Source organism: Akebia trifoliata, chromosome 9, assembly GCF_017979445.1.
Source record: "Akebia trifoliata isolate Shusen 1 chromosome 9, ASM1797944v1, whole genome shotgun sequence".
Classification (NCBI taxonomy): Eukaryota; Viridiplantae; Streptophyta; class Magnoliopsida; order Ranunculales; family Lardizabalaceae; genus Akebia; species Akebia trifoliata.
In genome coordinates this window covers 25,482,716-25,501,259 of record NC_141383.1, presented here as the reverse complement: position 1 = coordinate 25,501,259, position 18,544 = coordinate 25,482,716, and the positions used below count along the sequence as shown (strand labels likewise).

The 18,544-nt window shown below is 32.7% G+C and overlaps 1 protein-coding gene across 1 annotated transcript; it reads right to left on the bottom strand.

The window, feature by feature from the left end:
• Positions 1–12,999: 12,999 nt before the first annotated feature.
• LOC147395003 (myb-related protein 306-like) lies at positions 13,000–14,976 on the bottom strand. The gene is made up of 3 exons (XM_086454782.1): positions 14,726–14,976; positions 14,411–14,540; positions 13,000–13,901 (listed from the first exon to the last, which is right to left on the bottom strand). Exons 1-3 carry the CDS (start codon positions 14,859–14,861, stop codon positions 13,193–13,195), a joined length of 975 nt encoding a protein of 324 aa, XP_086310908.1. The 5' UTR covers positions 14,862–14,976; the 3' UTR covers positions 13,000–13,192.
• Positions 14,977–18,544: the final 3,568 nt, after the last annotated feature.

Genomic DNA, 18,544 nt, shown 5'->3' with positions numbered 1-18,544 from the left:
AGAAAGTCTTACGTGCAACTAATTGAGTCGAGGGTTAATCGGATCCTGGATGGTGACCCCAAGGAATCCATTGCTTCTTGGGGTTTCAAACACTTGACCTACCTGTCCTAAGGAGCTTATCAAGACTCGACTAGCCACTAGGCCAACCCCTTGAGGTTGTGCTAAAGAGAATCTTATTCATATGATTTTTCAAGAAAAATTGTGACATTTTCTAATGAACTAAGAAAATTAATCACCCAACAAAAATTTCTAACTTACAAAGGAACAACTGTGATAAATAAATCTGGGGTTTCTATTCTTAAAACATTATATTTATTTTTTCTGATTTTAATTTTTGTAAATACAAGTTTGTTAACATCTTTGATTTTAATTATTATTTTAATGACTCGTCAAGTAAAATCGTAATTCATGTCAACTCGACGTATTGAGTTTGGGAACAAAGCTCCACGAAAATAAATTAGTATCATACATGGGTCAAGATTCATGGATTCATGAAAAATGGCTCATATAGAATCACACAATCCCTACTATTAAAATAAGAAATCAATCAATTGTGATATAACATATTTCCTAAGGAGGCATGATGTATTCTTGAGATATATCTCAATAATTGGATTTCATGTTTTAGAATTATCTATTTTATGAGTCATTTTTATAAATTTTTGTGTCTCTAAGATAAATCGCAATCATTGATATCAATTCAAACGCGATGGAATTTATCTTAGTGATATATAATACACTCGGGATATGTGTTTTATCCAAATCGTTTCATTTTACGTATTAACAGTCTGGATTTCATTTTTTTTTTTTCACAAAATCTCGACCAACCAATGGTCTTCTCCACACCAACTTTTACTAGCACAGCCTAATATGTGTGTTAATTCTTTGGTGATTTACATAAGAATTGTGATGCTATAAGTAAAAATTGGTGTGACAAATAGAATCTATCTAAAACTAATAAGGGTGTTATTGTAAATTTTGGAGCATTGCTCCTGGTAGAATCAAGATTTGGAAGAAAAAGATGGGATAATTCTCAAAAGAGAAGATGCTCTATTTCGGATCATGGATCGATGAGAGATTCTATTGCCGAACCAACTTTTGAGCACCCCAATTCATACTTAAATCACATACAATTAGTACACATCTTGGGTTGCTCTTAGTAAAATTTGGTGTGGCAATAATCTCTCTTAAATTAATGGATGAGAGAATATTCTCAGATCACAAATATCAAGAATATTTAACGGTGTAGACATAATTGGCTATATTCTTCTATAAATATTCTTTCTTTATTTGGTGGGAAGGCCAACCATTAAATCAATCACTACGAAGAAATCCTACCCGTCCACGTCATCTAGAAATGTCCACACATATTGCATCGTTGATATTGCTGGGACTTTTCCAGACTCCAATGTCGTTGGATACGTAGTGTCCAACATACTAAAGATACATGTTCTCCTCACACTGCCATTGGACAGTGGACACTTATGTGTCCGGCCGCGTTGGACACTAGAGTTTCGTTATTTCTGCAGCTGGGGGTGGACAAAGACCATAAACAATAGAGAAATCCTTTCCTTACTAAGATAGTGAGGGAAAAGATCTTATTAAGCCTCATCCACCGTCAAAAGGACCTTGAGATGTGTAAAATATGACCTTGAGATTTATGCTTTTTTCTTTGGATGAGACTTAGTAAGGTTAGTCGGACTCTAAACAATATGTTAAATACCCTTAACAACCCCTAACTTTCTTTGTAATTACACTCATAGTCCCTAAAGGACTCTTAAATGTCAACCTAGGGTTGAAATTTACTCGGACCATATTTGAATTATTTGAATTTTTTTACTTGGATCTGAAAAGGTATTTGAATCCAACTCAGATCCCACTACATAAAACCATATCTGAATTCATTTTCACTTAAATCAGATCAAATTATCTAACCCAATCTGAATTGCTTGATTCAGGTCAAGTCGAAATAAATAATTTTGAACTGTTCAATTATTTTTTGCTATACTTCTTTCTTAGTATTATTTTATTTTACTATTATAATCTTAGAGTTCATGTTTGTTAAAGTAATAAAAAATGATATTTTGAAAATCTTAAAATTATAATTTTCAGGACAATATATCATTCGGATTTAGGCAGATATAGAGATGGATGCATACCTGACCTAAATCTTACTTAGATCAAGACACATCAAACCGTATTCAACCCATTTTTTATTCAGATCTACTCCAAGGGTCCAAACCCGCTTCGGATTTTGAATAAAATCCAACTCATTTTATTCCCTATACTAACCTAGCTCGTGAGTAAACTTTGAAGGGTGATTTACAGATATAAAGATGCCCTCCATATTTTCTTGAATATTTAAGATAATCAGTATTTTCAAATTGATGACACATACCCCTTGACCTAAGTCTTCAACAGAAGATGAGCAAATAAGGCCTAAATGCCCTCATCTTCAATCTCAAACCAAAACACCTTGGTAAATTATTTTTTGCCTATTCTTCTATTTCTTTGGGAACCATAGATATGCACACCTCGGGATACACTTTTTTTAAATGGGGAAGTGCAATCATGTATTTGGAGACATACAAGTCTACAGTTCCCGAACTTGTCAAGTCAGGGAGTCGATTGAGTATGTCACCAGGCGGCTCATAAACAAATTAACCAAGAAGTATTCAAATTTTAGTCAATTGAAAATCATGGATGGGTTTTGGATTTGTTTTTAGGCTTGATTCATTATTGGAAATGAATCATCATAAATGCTTTCCATATCAAGTCTTCATGTACACAAAATTTAGTCAATTTAAAGGGGTTTGGAGCAGACATGAAAAAACATGATTAGACTGCATAAAGTCTACAAAATACGTTGTGAAGGACAGTTCATACAATAAAATAATCATTAATACGTAGGTGCTTTTGTTGTATTAATTGGATTCATACATTTGATATTAAAATCGTTTAAACCTCATTAAGAGTGACCACGGGAAAAGGTCACATGGGAGCTCATAAAGAAGGGCAGTAGAGTAAAAGTTACTATCAAATGGGCATTGAGGGCATCATCGGATGATTTAGGAACTTAAAGAGGTACTCACGACAAAATCCTCGAAATAGGAAAAATTAAATCCCTGAACAAAGTGTACCAGAGCGAAAGCCGCCACAAAATGTGCCTTCAAGAATTTCAATTGTGGAGCATTTGGTGTGCTACGACCCTGAAGAGATGAAGGCAACATCTAGGTATTTTTGTTGAATTAATTGAAATTATATCAAGCGAGTCCAAAGAAAAATGACAAAACCAAGTGTGAAACGGCTAATATAGCCAATTCAATCAACATCAGGATGACCCACATAATAAAAATGATCGAGAAGATAGTAAAGATAATCCGTGACGAAACTAGAATTTTAAGGTACTAAAGAATATGTTCCACCATAAAGAAGTGTTTAATAGTAAATGTTGTAGTCCATCCTATAATATGGATTAGGACATGTCCAAGTGAAGTACCAAAGTGCACTTACAAAGCTACAATAGATACTAATAATAGAAATAGACTTCACATTAACAACTCATTGTACCATAGTAAAGAAAAATGTGATCCACATAAAGTAATAAGATGGATCCACTCGAAAAGGGGTTGAAGACATGATGAGGATATTGAGGACCTAAATTCACGGGAGATTTCAAAACTTAAAACTCAACTTATCATGGATGTCCATCGAGTGATCAAGTCACTGATTTGACTTTCACTATATGAAAATTGGAAAATTCGACAAAAAAAATTAATTGGCCAAGGCCCACGGGTTTTAGAAATTGAAAATTTTGATGTTCCCAAATTTGAGGGTTTAGAGTTGTCAAATTTCTCTCATTCTTCATTAATTTGACAGTTTCGACCCATCAAAAATAAAATTTTGATAATGAAAAATTTGATGCCAATTTGACCCTTTTGTCCATCAAATTTGGATTTTTTTCACATTGTGTTTGATTTATTAGGGGAGTCCATATAACATCTCTTATTGATATATGGAGGGTTTTTTAAAGCTTCTTGAGAGATTTATGTGCCTCCATTGAAGAAGGGTTGAGTGGATTTTAGGCATTAGATTTGTACATTTCTTAGGGTTCTCAAATACAATTTTTTGTGCGTAAATCCATGAATAGGAGAGTAACATTGATGATGATGAGGTCCACAGATAAGTCATCCAAATATTCATGAGTTGACGGGTCCAAAAAATGTATACTATGGTATTTCCTCCAAATATATTCATAGATAGATAGATGGATAATGGTTGATTCTATTTTTTTTTTTTTTCCTAAGCAAGTAAAGATTTAAATAGTACTTTACAAAGAATCAAGGACACACTCCAATATTTACAATTTTGAAAATCTAAATGAGGCCAAACCCATTTGATCTCCATTACAAGATCTTCTAACTCTTTGTGGCAAATCTAAATGTAAATATGGTAAGAAATGAAATTTCTCTATAATTTTAAAAGCAATAATTAATTATGAGTTGTTGGTGATAAATATATGAAAGAGAAGATTATTAATCAAAAAGTAGAAGGTAATTGATAGGGACTTAGGGACATGATGATTGTTTTTTGTGATATAAAATGAATGATTAGACTTTTTTGCTACTCACCAACCCTACCCAATTAGTGATCCCTAGTAAAATGGCTAAGCTTTTTGGCTTTTGGTGACTTGATTAGAGCATCTTATGCTTGGAAAATAGCTTTCCTTTCAACTGTTTATGAGAGTTTGTTGAGGTAATATGATGATTACATTAAAGTTATTAATACAGATCACCCACTAAGGTTAGATGAAGTTGGGTCTTGTCTCTACCAATAATTAAAGGAAAAAAACTTCCATGGGCACATGTACCCAAGTAGGTGATGAAGCCAGAGTCATCCGTGGAGACCCATTCTTGAATGAAAACATACACTATGTGAAAACTGGAAAATTTGATAGAAAAAATTGACGGGCCAAGATTCACGAATTTTAGAAACTGAATTTTGACGGTTTAGGACCGTCGAAATTCTTGATGTTTCCAGATTTGACGGCTTAGAGCTGTTGAATTTCCCCCTTCCTTCATTAATTTGAAAGTTCTGACCCACCGAAAAAAAAAAAATTTAACAATGAAAATTTTGACTCCAATTCAATTTTTTAGTCCGTCAAATTTGACCTTTTTTCACATTGTGATAGAGATCTTCAAGATCCATAATAATCTATGATTTTTTTAATTATTAGGACTAATTCCTTCATTTAATCCCTTTTTAGACAATTTTCCTATTTTAGAAATGTTTTGTTTTGTCAATAACTTTAGTTGTAAAAGTTAGAATCACGTATCATCAATTCTCATTTTTACTATTTTTTTAAGGTTAAGTAGTTTCAATTTTCTCGTTTAAGTCATTTTTACTATTTTATTATTATTTTAAACTATTTTTATGTTTTATTAGGATTTAAAAAAAAAAATCTATAAAAAGTTATAATTACTAGGCAAAAAATTATTTTCAATTTAATAAAAATTTCATTTTGAGATCTCCTTTCTGATGGATTCCAATTTTTTTTTTTTAATATTATTGTTTCATGTTGAATCATTTGTACGTGTCAATCCTTAGATCTGGTGATATATACAATAAAAAAAATTTAAGAAACACAAGATTTACATGATTCAATTAGGCTTATGTCTACAAATGAGAGATGAGAGAGTTTCACTATGTTTGTGAAGGTTAACAACGCTAACTTATAAAATTGTAGCTTTCCCAAATCCAAAATTAACTCCCCCTAATCTAAAAGGTCATAGTTACCCTTATGTCAAATATCCCTAATAGAGTTCACAAACACTTTCTTGACTAACATAATGAGGAAAAAGGCCTTATTAAACCTCAACCATCAACAAAAAACCCTCGAGTACTTGTTTTAAGAATCTCGAGGCCTTTTTACGGTGGATGAGACTTAGTAAGACCTTTTCTTTTCATCACTATGTTAGCAAGGTTAGTCAGACTCAATAGACTTTTGTTGGGTCAAGAGCCCTCAAGATTGAGTACTTAATGAACAGTAACCTCCAAGACCTTAATTCAATATGTCTTACATCTCAAAGATATGAATAAGAGGATTCATGGAGGTATATTTACAACCGAATCTGCATCAGAATTTGCACGTAACATCATAGAAGTTGACTGGAACAAGTGACAATCATGTAGTCTACATAAGTCATCTTGAGGTGCTAATTATTGCTTATGTCCATACAAGACATTATAAGGATAGCAAATCTTTTATTAGATTTGCATCGACAGCCTAATGGTGGCTTCATGTAAACTTCCTCAACTAAGTGGACATTAAGAAATGGCCTACCAACATCAAGTGCTGGAGATCCCAATCATGAATAGTAGACATTGAAAGTGAGGTTCTAACTGTTCTCATTTTGAGAAATATAGGAGCAAATTTCTCACTAGGATAACATTTGTTAGAACCATCAACTCGACATTTATTGAGCTTGACTCGGCTTGCTCGATTTTGAAGTGCCTCGGGCTCATAATCACGGGAAATAATTCATTGTGTCAACTTGACTGACTCAGCTCGAAAATGAAGCAAGTCAGATCAGAAACTTGACCGAGTTATTTGGTTGTACATAATATTTCGTGGGGGATAAAGATATTATTTTGTTTATTTTAAAATATATTTTTAATATTTATAAAATTAATATTTTATTTGACTCGTCCAAGTCAACTCATAAGTTTTTGAGTTGACAATTGACATGACTTGACATTACAAGTTCAAGTTTTCGAGTTTTAAAACTATTGTTAGAAGTTTGCTGAAATCTATCATAATTTCTGTCGCTCTCCGAATTTTGGATCCCCTATTCTGCTCATGATCCATGACTCAACTTGTGAGTCAGGACTACGGGTGAGATCAAATATATATATATATATATATATATATATATATATATATATATATATATATATATATATAATTAAGGGATCAATATATATCATTATTTTATTTTTTTCTCACACCCAGGGTTCGAGATTCACGAGTCGAGTCATAGATCATATATTTGGGAAACCGGGGCACGACAATTTCAAAAAAAAAAAATTAACATACAAAAAAATTTAGTAATAATAATAATAATACTAACAACAATACCTTCTTAAAAAAAACAACAGCAGCAATAATGGACAATACACCATTCATGGGCTTTTCTAGATTGGAGCTTATATTAGCCCACAAAGAATAGAAAATTCTCTATTAGGAAAAGTTCTATGATTGGGCTTTCTTGACAAAGCCCACAAACACTAGGATGAGGTTTCTGTAACGATATTCAATCTTCTTTATGAAATTCTTGTATTTTTTTTTTTTTTTTTTTATGGGTAACTAAGTTGGGCTAAAAGGGCCCTATTAAATGTATGAAATTCTTGTATTCTTCTTCTGTGGAAACCAAACATAAAAGAAGATATAGAGGGTTTCCTCACTTGACACACTGAATCTGAGTGTTGGGTGGATCATGGTTTTAAAACTTGGTTTCACGTTTTGTCTCGTCCATGCCAGATACCGAGTCGTCTCAGACAAGTTTTCCAATACATTTGAGATGTCACGTTCAAAAAAAAGAAAAATGAATGTGGAGTTTAATATCTCGTCCGAAAAATTGACTTGCCCATTTGTCTCATCCATGCTTACGTCTCGATCTCGGACAAGTTTTGAAACCATGGGGTGCATTGGCCGACAAACATGATCTGATCATGGAATGGCAACACCAATTCAATTTCTTATTATCACACAACTTATAACAAAATGACTTGGTTGTGACTATATATATAGCTATCTATTACCGCATTCTTTTAAAATTTCCCATTTTTAAATTACTGTACTACCAAGAGTATTTATTAAATGGATTTTGTTAACATGTGCCCTAAGAGCACGCGTTAAAGTGCAATAGATACACTTTTGGAATCGGCTTTGTACCAAAAATGCCCTTAAAATTGTTTTTTATCAAAATATCCTCAGATTTCAATTTCCAAAGTGTATTTATTGAACTTTAACGTGTGCCCTTAACAAGAATTAAGAGACTTTTTGTCTCATACCGCCTCCCCTCTCCGAGTTTTGGGAAGGTGGGAATGTTTGCGAATAGAACAACCCGACACACTTCAGCCTAGACCATAGCTTTCTAATCCAAAGCACAACATCATTAAAGTAATAAATAGTAGACGTTCGCTTGGTACTCTAGTACTTGACTTGGTTTGTGCAAGTTCAAAGTTATTTGAAGCTTGGATACATTTTTCGGAAGCTTTACCAAATGAGATAAAGTTGATTATGACTAATAGGTGGGATGCTTCAAGAGTTTCCTACTTACCAATTTCTTTTTCACGAGCTAGATTCTCTAGGTTCCTCGAAAGTGAAAGAAGGTCTCCTTGTCTTAATCCTCTGAAAGTCATATAGTTTGTATCCAATTTTCTTCGTTTCCTTTAAAGTGAAAGAGGGTCTCCTTGTCTTAATCCTTTGAAAGTCATATAGTTTGTATCCAATTTTCTTCATTTTGTTGCTTGTTTACCTACACGTTACAATGCCTAAGAGAGTTTTAGCGGTAGATCTACACACGAGAGAGAGAGAGAGAGAGAGAGAGAGAGAGAGAGAGAGAGATTTACGAGGGCAGACCTCATTGTTGCATTTTTATTATAAAAACTCCCTTTGGAGTTCTAATAACTCCAAGTAACTTACTTTACCAAGTTTGTTACCCAACAAACCATAGAATAACCCACAATATTTATAAGATTAACTACATATAATACCTTTAGTTCTTTACATCAAATACATATTAAGTCATCTCCCTCTTTTTAACATCTATTCTTTACCACTACTGTGCATCAAGCCCAATTTTTTTAATCCGACTTTTACCGACCACTCTTTCAAATAAAATGACTTAAATACCCCAATTTTTAAAGTGTGAAAAAGTCCTTGTTTTGCTTCTCAAAACCCGTCAGGTATACCCTACTCTTCAAAGAATTATTCATAAAAAATAGGAAGAAAATTCATTTTTCTTGAAAAATACAATTTTAAGTATTTGATTTCATATTTTCCCAAAATATGAATCAAGAAAAAATCCTACAAATCTGAATCCAATAAATTCCACTTTAACAATTAAACTCTATATAATCAGGGATAGTCAAGTTAGCTTTTAAATAGAGACATTCTATTGTCACACCAACTTTTACTAAGAGCCTCCTAATTCATGTGATATCAAAGAAGAATTTAGCATGTATCATGGGGTGCCCTTGGTAAAAATTGGTATGGCAACAGAAGCTTTCTTTCTAAAATTATAAAAATATCATTTTCTTTTTAATATCATCCTAAAAATTCCTCTAATTGATATTTTAAAGAGTTGTGATTTTCTAATGCCCCTATGACACACGCCCCTGACGTGGCATGGGCTAGAATCATAGATTTTTTCACCCTTGGACACACAATTGTACATCCCCATAAATATGTGCAGTTGTGTATCCCGAGAAAAAGAATCTATGGTTTTGGCACATGACATGTCAGGGGGCGTGTGTCAAAGGGGAGTTACAAACAGAACTTTATAATACATGTGGGTTTGCACATACCCCCTAGTCTACTAATGAATGAAGAAGAGAGATATTAGCAACATGGTTGTAAATATAGTCCCCATCTTTTTAAGTACATTTCCTACCACTTCAATCAAGAATAGTTTTGTTATAAGCAAACTCACCTATGGGTCTGGTCCTCCAGGGGACAAGAATGCAATGTGAACAAGGTCTATGTGTCCCATGTAAGATAGACCCAACTCAAGTATGAAAAGGCCTACAAATTCTTGCTCAAGAAAAACTTTAAAACAGGAAGTAGGGCCAATTCTTGTTCCTTCATTAAATTGTGTCGTACTTGTCGCTGTTGGGTCATTTCAATCGACCTTTCTTTTTTCGTAATTTATCACTTATTGGAGCTATTCTACTTAGGGTGAATTACCATTTCGTGAGCTGAAAATGAGTTATTTACGATTCTGGCTAACAGTTCATTTTAATTATCAAAATGTGAATGATCAAGTTTTCGTTAAAAAAAAATTCAAAACAGTAACGAATTCGGCAGTTTTAAATTGCCTATTTCTCAGGTTTAAAGTGACTATTTCCAATTAGTCACTTCAAACTTGCAAAATAGTCACTTTAAAAACCTCCGAATTCGTTATCGTTTATGTTTTGGTAATTAAAATGAACAGTGAGCCAAAATCATAAATTCAACAAAATTGATCACACACACACACACACAATTCTTTCTAAGAAGTCAGTATGGTAATAGACAAGACTAAAAGGCCACATGGAGAATCCTTGGGCCCAATGATCTATGACCATCCGACCAATCTCTTGGAAGATTTACATGAGAAATGATTTTTAGCCATTAGATGCAAATACTCAAAAAATGACCAATACAAAAGTTAGATATCTTCCCATGAAAAATGTTCAAATCTAATAGCTAGTAACCATTGACCAAGTTAGTTTTAAATAAAATGACTATAAATAACCGCATGAAAAATGCTTATATATAACGACTAGTACTCATCGATCAAGTTGATTTTTTATATATAGATCCACCATGTAATGCACACAAAATTCATGGAGTCAGTGAGCTCAAAAGAGTGTACCATCCAACATTTATGAAACACGAGGAGGGTTCATGGTATATTTATTGTTTGTGGACCTGTTTAATCTTGGACCTCCACTTTTAAGAAAGAGAAAACACCTTTTGTCACATTGTTCCTACCCTTCAAGGCCTCTCACATGTGAAGGATAAGAGAAGCCAGCCATGTATTTTTTATAGACTTTTCTGTTTTTTTTTTATTTTTTATTAATTAAAAAAGGGAAAGGGAATGGAGTTGTTATGTAATATATAGATGCATGGTGAGGAATGAGGATGAAATACTCCAACTTGCAAAAAGGTAACACTTCACATAACACAAACAATTTATGAAACAAAGTGAGCAGGATCTCGTGATATAATCATAACTTTGTTTAAGGCAAGCAAAGGAGTTGACTATGTTAGTCTGGCTCCCAACCTGATTAACACTTTTGGACATGCCACGTGAATGAAAAACTAGCTATAGCCAATTACTTGATACATGGGGTAACTAGCTATAGCCCTATTTCTCTTCACGCGGCATGCCTAAAAGATCTAATCGGGCTAATCCCACTTATTATAGTATTTCAAGAGCATTTCCCCTATATTTACAATTTTAAAAATCTAAATGAAGGTATATGTTAAAAATAAATAAATGCAAGATAAGATATAATCACACAAAAAAACACATAGATTTTACGTGGTTCCCTCAAGATTGAGATACGTCCACGGAACACACCGATTCCACTATGAAGAGAAAATTCACAGTTATAGATTACATATTTTTATCAAAATGAAAAATATAAATACCCCAAGAAATCTAACTAGGATTTTACGTAATATTAGCAAAATTACGAAAATACCTTTGAAAAATTAGCTTGAACAACGTAAACTCATGGTTTGATTTACAGTACCTCCTTGTTGACCAGTACTATCAAGATTCACAAACCACAATAATATATATACATGTAATCTCCATTCTTCAGATAATAATCTTCGAACACAATGAGTTAACCCAAAAAAAAAAAAAAAATCATAAAATAGCCTCTATACAAACATCTTTTAAGTGAGAGATATTGTATCATAAGCGGATAGAGTGCGTCAATCAATTTTTGTTTGGTATATACCCCTTTGGTCCTTACTATGTAGGCCCAAATGGACCATTAAGTATATTTGGCAAAATAATATTAATTCTTTGATTTATTTATTTATTTATTTATTCTTGTTGCATTAGGAAAACGTTACCATAATAAAAGAGGTTAAAAAATATTAGAAGGTAAAAGGTAAAATGAATATATATTTTTTGGGGAGTTATTCAAATAATTGTTTTTGATAAAAAATTACCAAGCTTTTACATGTAAGTTCCACTGTACCTTACATGAATAATTTCCATTTAAACCTAATAAGGGTTGACTTTTGTCTCTTCACATTTAAAGAGAAAAGTCAAACTCTAATTCCTTCTTGCATCCACTCTTTGTCGGCCACGTGTCATAACCTAAATACTGAAGTCTCCATCCCTTTGCAGTCGACACACATAACGAAATGAGATGAAGGTTCTTGATGTGGACAATAGCAAATTCATATAAAAAGTTGGTTTCAAATTTTTAATATTTTTCACTTGGTTTCACATAATTTATATATTTTGAACTTTGAAAAATAGCTTGGCTTCATATCATCTCATCATTCCAATATAACAAAAACAAAACAAAAAAAACTGATTCTCACGATCTGATGCTTGAGAAATACCCAATTAGTTGACAAATTGTGGACTCATTTGGGTCTTCAGTGAACACGTTTTTATATAAGCACTTTTCTTTGATTTACCGTTTCTGTTAGTGCGCGAAATTAACCAGTTGGCAAGATTGATTTTTGAAGCGGATTTTAAGATCTAAAGAAATTAAGGCATTTGGAGAACAAACAACTTCTTCATGCATTTTTATAACTATGCTTAAAGTTTTGAATATTAATTTTGATCATTTAAATAAATGTAAGAATATTATCATCCAAAAATATTGAAATTTAAAGTTTTCTAAGATTCTTGCAGAAATTGGAAGCCAAATGAGTGTCTCATCCGCTTCTTGGGCATCTCGATTCCATGAAAAACCATTTTAATTAATTTTAGTTTCCAAAGTGTACTTTTTTTGTGGGTCTTCTTAGTGTGTGCCCTAAGTGCAATAAATACACTTTGCTAATAAGCATCTTAGGGTATTTTGATATAAAAATATATATATTTAAGGGCATTTTCGATACAAAATTCAATTTTCAAAGTGTATTTATTGCACTTTGAGTGTGCCCTTAGGGCAGATGTTAACAAGACCCTTTTTTTATTTATTAAAAAGCGCTTTCAGTAGCTAAAAGAGAGAAAAGCCTTTTAAGCAAACCAAGAAAGAAATTATTCTCTTTAATACACATAACAAAATTATATGTAAATGTTTGTAATTAATTTACATTTCTTGTCTAGCATTGGGGGCTGATCAAAGACCATATCAGGCCACAATTGTATCCCATCAGTGGAAAACTAAGCCCAAATAGTTGTGACAAAGAAATTAAGACACTTAAAACCCCAAAGAGAGAACCCCCTCAGAAGAATTTGACATTATCAGACATCTCAACCATGTCTTCTTGTTTTTGAGCAACACCTTCATCAAACAGCCAATTATCAAGAAATATGGTAGGGAATTGGGTCTCGGAATTCGGCTTACTTTCTCCATGAAAGAGGCTAGTTTCATGTAGGAAATTTTCATTCTTGACATGAAAGGTTGAAGAGTCGAAACCAAATAGTGATTCAAAGTTCGCAGTGGAAACGATTTCACCATTATTCGCAGCACTTGGGGTCCCTTCACTAGAAGTGGAATCAGTCCAAGTTGTGTTATTGAAGGAAGATTGAGTTGTCTCCAAGCTAGTTGTTCGAGCACGTTTCGGTGAATTTTCCTTCCAATCTTCGAGTAATCGGGAAATATTCTCCATGCTTGATGCATAGGTAGTCGGTTGGATCGGGTTCATGTAAGATTTATAATAGCCATCGGAGGCCTTCAATTCAGATAAATTGTTGGGTTTCTTCTCTAGAGATAAGGCTTCAAAGAGTGCTTGCTTAGCCATGTGTATATCTGTTTGAAGCCTCTTCTCCCATTGACCTTTGGCGATTGGCTGTAAATATGTAAACCCATCTTTGTTAACACCTTCATGGTTTGTTTCAAGTTTCTTGAGTTTCTTTTTTAAATGGGTATTCCAATAGTTCTTGATATCATTGTCCGTTCTCTCAGGAAGGTAGGAAGCTATGGCAGCCCATCTGCACACAAATCACATTTTTTTTTTCTTTAGTTTAAGAGACCAAATCTTTCAAAATACACAAAACATGATTCACTCATGTAAACATACAGAAAAAAAATATATTAATAACATTTTAATATAAAATAAAATTAGAAAAAAGAAAGCCTCATTTGGAAACGTTGTGCATCCATTGAAACACTTCTATAAGAATCATATTTGCAAAATTTGCCATTAAAAAAAAAACAGTTTATTTAGATAATTGGTAATATATAATCATTAATTAATTTAATATCTTTGAAAATTTTTGGAATGTTATTTTAATCATCCTCTAAAAAATACAAACATTATCATTCAAAATACTGTAACATTAATTAAGTTTAGTCAAACTCTCACAAATGTTGAAAGAGAGCTTTCTAGGCCTGTGTCACCAAATAATAATTTTGAGTCTAAAAGCATTTTTGACTGCCAAAAGCACAAGAAGCATTCTTCCAAATTGGAAGATAGAGAGAGAGAGAGATTGTAAATTACCTATTGCCCAAAAGAGCTTGAAGGTGTATTATCATTGATTCTTCATTATCAGTAAAATTACCACGTTTGATCCCTGGCCTAAGGTAATTAGTCCATCTAAGTCTGCAACTCTTACTGCACCTAAGCAGACCTATCAACACCACCACATTAAAGGAAAAAATGTGAATAAAAATACATTAAATAGACTCTAAACCAAAACTCTCAGAGTCTCTTAACTACACTTTAATGATAAAAAATAAAAATATATTTCACCAAAACAAATCAAACCCACCAATCTAAAAGAAAAGAATCAAATTTTATAGAGAGATATTTTACCTGTATTTTGAGGAATAGCCCTCCAATTTCCTGGGCCATTTTCTTGAATATAAGAGACTAAGATGATATCTTCTTCAGGAGTCCAAGGTCCTTTCTTCATACCCATCTCATCACAAGAAGGTGGTGGTCTACCCATATCTTCTTTTTTAACTTTGAAGTCTCTCCCTTTCTCTCTATTTCTCTCAACTAATGAGTTTCTTTCCTTTCCTTTCCTTTTCTTTTGTAGAATATAGAGACAAGGGTCTAAGGACAGACTTTCATGTCTTAAATATTTATAGATAAGATACGAAGAGTTCCCCAGAGTCAAAAGAGGCCAGCAAGATCATTTACTCATGGGTTTGTAAAAGTCAGCTGTGCCAAGTCTCTCTCTCTCTGCCTCACATACCGCGTAGCATTCAATGTGGTGGCTATGAGAAACCTTAATCCGTTTTAGATTTCCAGAGTCCGTAAATCCCGTATAAGCTTTGAGTGTGTTTACTGTACTCCAAGAAGTTTGTTAACTTTAGTTACACCACTCCATTATTTGCCACGTGTAACATTCATTATTCTCTTTCCTATTTACCCAATGACAATTTCTTTTAAGACTAATGATAAACTTAACGCTCTTGCCGTAGCAATGCACAAAATCATAGATCATTTTTCTTATGTATCCTGAAGAAAAAGATTGATAGTTTGTACATTGTCATGTCAAGAGTGTCAATTTTGCATGTCACTTTGTTGTGACTCTTTATATATATATATATATATAACACCTCTTTTGGGATGGAACTAATCCTAACATTGTTACATTTTGATCCCATAGAAGTTTCTCAGCATACAGTAGAGTAAGTTAAGAGATTAGCGAGATCCAAATACACCATCAAAGAGAACAAACCTTAGTCACTAATTTTACCATTAAGCAACCCCATGGGGATTACCGTATGACATAGTGTGTTCAAATCCTCTTAAACACAATTATAATAGAAGACATGGCTTAGACAAAATTGACTGGAGAAATAGGATTCACTTAATCGATCCCAATACTTTAGTATAATGTTGATAGAAGGCTAAATCGTGAATTGTGATAATCTGACTACTCCATGTGGCAAACTCAATCAACTATCCTAACGTGACAAGTTCGGGAATCGTAGACCTGCACTTCTTGAAATACACAGCTACACTTCCCCATAAAAAGTGTATCTCAAAGGAACCGTGTATCTCAAGGAGCATAGATTTACGATTCTCGAACTTGTCACGTCGGGTAGTCAATTGAGTTTGCCAGTGGGGTAGTTAGATTATCACAACTCATAAATCATTATTATCCATAATGTGGACATATCACATTGAGATACGAGATGAGAGACCATGATCTTGCACATGTTTTTATTTAGAGTGGGGTATTGAAGGTTGAGTCCAATGCACCCTTTCAAAATGTGGATTTAGAAGTCGGAGAGATGGTTGAACAATTTGATCAAATTTTTAACACAAATCCAAAAGGAATGACAAATTTTTCCCTCTATAAGGGTTTAATGATGATGATCCTCTACTCACACAAGTAGAATGCCAATTATTTTATGCTAATGTCATGTATTCCTCTTAATTAGAGGTCTCATTAATGTTACTAAATCATCATTTAGTAGCATTGTTTTAGTATGTGGTTCATATTGAGTGAATCACATATATAAAGAAAATAGGCTGATGCCGAGAGTGAAACGGAACGGAATGACTAGGGTTTACTATAAATTCATATGATGTAACTCTAACTTGACATATAGTGAAAATTTAGCCCCTCAATCATGTGGATGTAGGCACACTGTCGAATCACGTTAAATCTATGTGTTCTTATTTCTTACTTGTTTTTCTCTTTTCATACTATTCATCATAATTGGCGCACGTAACACAACAAGCATAATTGAGATTTTTCGAAATCTAAAAGCTCATTTGATTAGATTATTTTTTACCTTATTTCAAAATCAATAATCAGAATCTTCTTTCAATGACCTTACTACGAAATAACATTATATCTAAGTGTAAAATTGCCTTATTAGCACATAAAATGCAAGAAATAGATCCCATGATCACCTGAAGAAAGAAAGAAAGAAAAAAAAATCCTTGTTAGAAGTGGTGCCGAAAAAAGGGTTCCATGCCTTGTTAATAATTCCTTGAATCCAAGGTTAGAATTTAACAATCAAAGGTTAATGTTGGGTTAAATGTAGGGGATGAAAAGATAATTTTGCCCATAAAGAAATTGAATTTTCATTTATAACCCACGTATTATAAAGTGATGTTTGGTGGTTAGGGTTCATTTCTTATGTATCATATAAAATCTTTTGTGATAAGAAATGTGTTGGACTTTTATCACACTATTATATTAAATACTAAAAGGTCTTTACTCATGCTGTGAAAAGTGGTTCTAACCACTCTTTCAAGTTTTGTTTGTTTTTGTCTTAATTAGGAATAATTTGGGATTCCATTAACAGTTAAGTTGCATTTGGGGATTTTTAAGAGCAATGTGTCCCCAAAATACTCAAGAATGTCAAAATAATCCGCAAAGTCATCTCAGTATCCTTTGTCAACAAGACAAGACATGTCAAGATTCCCTTTCATCATCTATTTCTTTATAGTTCGCATAAAAATTAGAAAAACCTATTCTGAAAATATATATATATATATATTGATATTATGGACAAGATAAAATAAGAAATCAATATTAAAAATCAAGATCCAAGCCAAATGTTTAACATAGCAACAAATTCTCATGTAGATATAATATCAATTTTTGTCAATAGAGATATTAGGGCCTAAATGGGTTGTGGTCAAGTTGGGTATGAGCATATCCATATTCGTAATTGAATTTTTTGTTTGGATCCAAATCCGAATCCAACTCAAATCTTACTATATAAAATCATATCCGAATCATTTTATTTTCACAAAATTCCTATCTGGATCTAATCAGACCAAATTAATTGATTTGTATCGATTGAATCAAATTATTTCAAACAAAAAATGACTTAAGCTCAAGACTTCATCTTTTTTTTAAGGGAAGTCTTATCCACTATACTTAACACTTATTAATTAAAAAAAAAATCTTAAAAAATATATAATACATAATTTATAAAATAATATATTATTAGAATTTAAATGAATGTAGAGATAGACCTATATCTGACTTAGATCCAACTCGGGTCAAGAGCTATCAACTCATATTCGACCCATTTTTTAATTGAGATATACTTGAAAAAGCAAACCCCACTAAATTAGAATAAATTTCATATTTCAAATAAAATTCGACCCAATTGAAGTAGTTAGAGATATGTACCTCACCATAGGTTACTCATCAAAAAAATTATGGTACCTTTCGTTGTTCATTAATCTTTGAAAAGTATAATTTGTTTTTTTATATGTACGGACAAACAAAATGCATATTAGGTAGTAGCGGATTCTGAATTTACTGTTATAACTAATCAGACTATTAAGCTATTAAATTAACCAGAAACAGCCACTTGTCTCTGAAATAATCTGTTTTACGTCTATAATACACGTGGCTTTGTTTTTAGTTCATTTAACAGATTAACATCTATAAATTGAGACAACAAATCTTGATTCAAAAAATAAAAGCTGACAAATCAGTGCTAGAAGACAAAAATAGTTAAAACTTAAAAAAAGTCGGCAATTCGTTATTATGTGGCGATCGAGATGGGTATTGGACGGCGGAGGACGGCTCTTACGTGTCCAATAACAAACAGTGGTGTGCCCACATCAATTTAATGGTGAGAAGAGATAAGATCTTGTACTCCGGGAAGTTAGTTTCAACATTACTACCTATTACTTTTTTATTTG

Bases quoted from the DNA above. Each gene is read 5' to 3' on its own strand.
- LOC147395003 (XM_086454782.1), bottom strand. From the start codon at position 14,861: ATGGGTAGACCACCACCTTCTTGTGATGAGATGGGTATGAAGAAAGGA. The intron at 14,541-14,725 runs GTAAAATATCTC...TGGTGTTGATAG, and splicing joins GGCTATTCCTCAAAATACAG to GTCTGCTTAGGTGCAGTAAG. The intron at 13,902-14,410 runs GTAATTTACAAT...ATTTGTGTGCAG, and splicing joins CAAGCTCTTTTGGGCAATAG to ATGGGCTGCCATAGCTTCCT.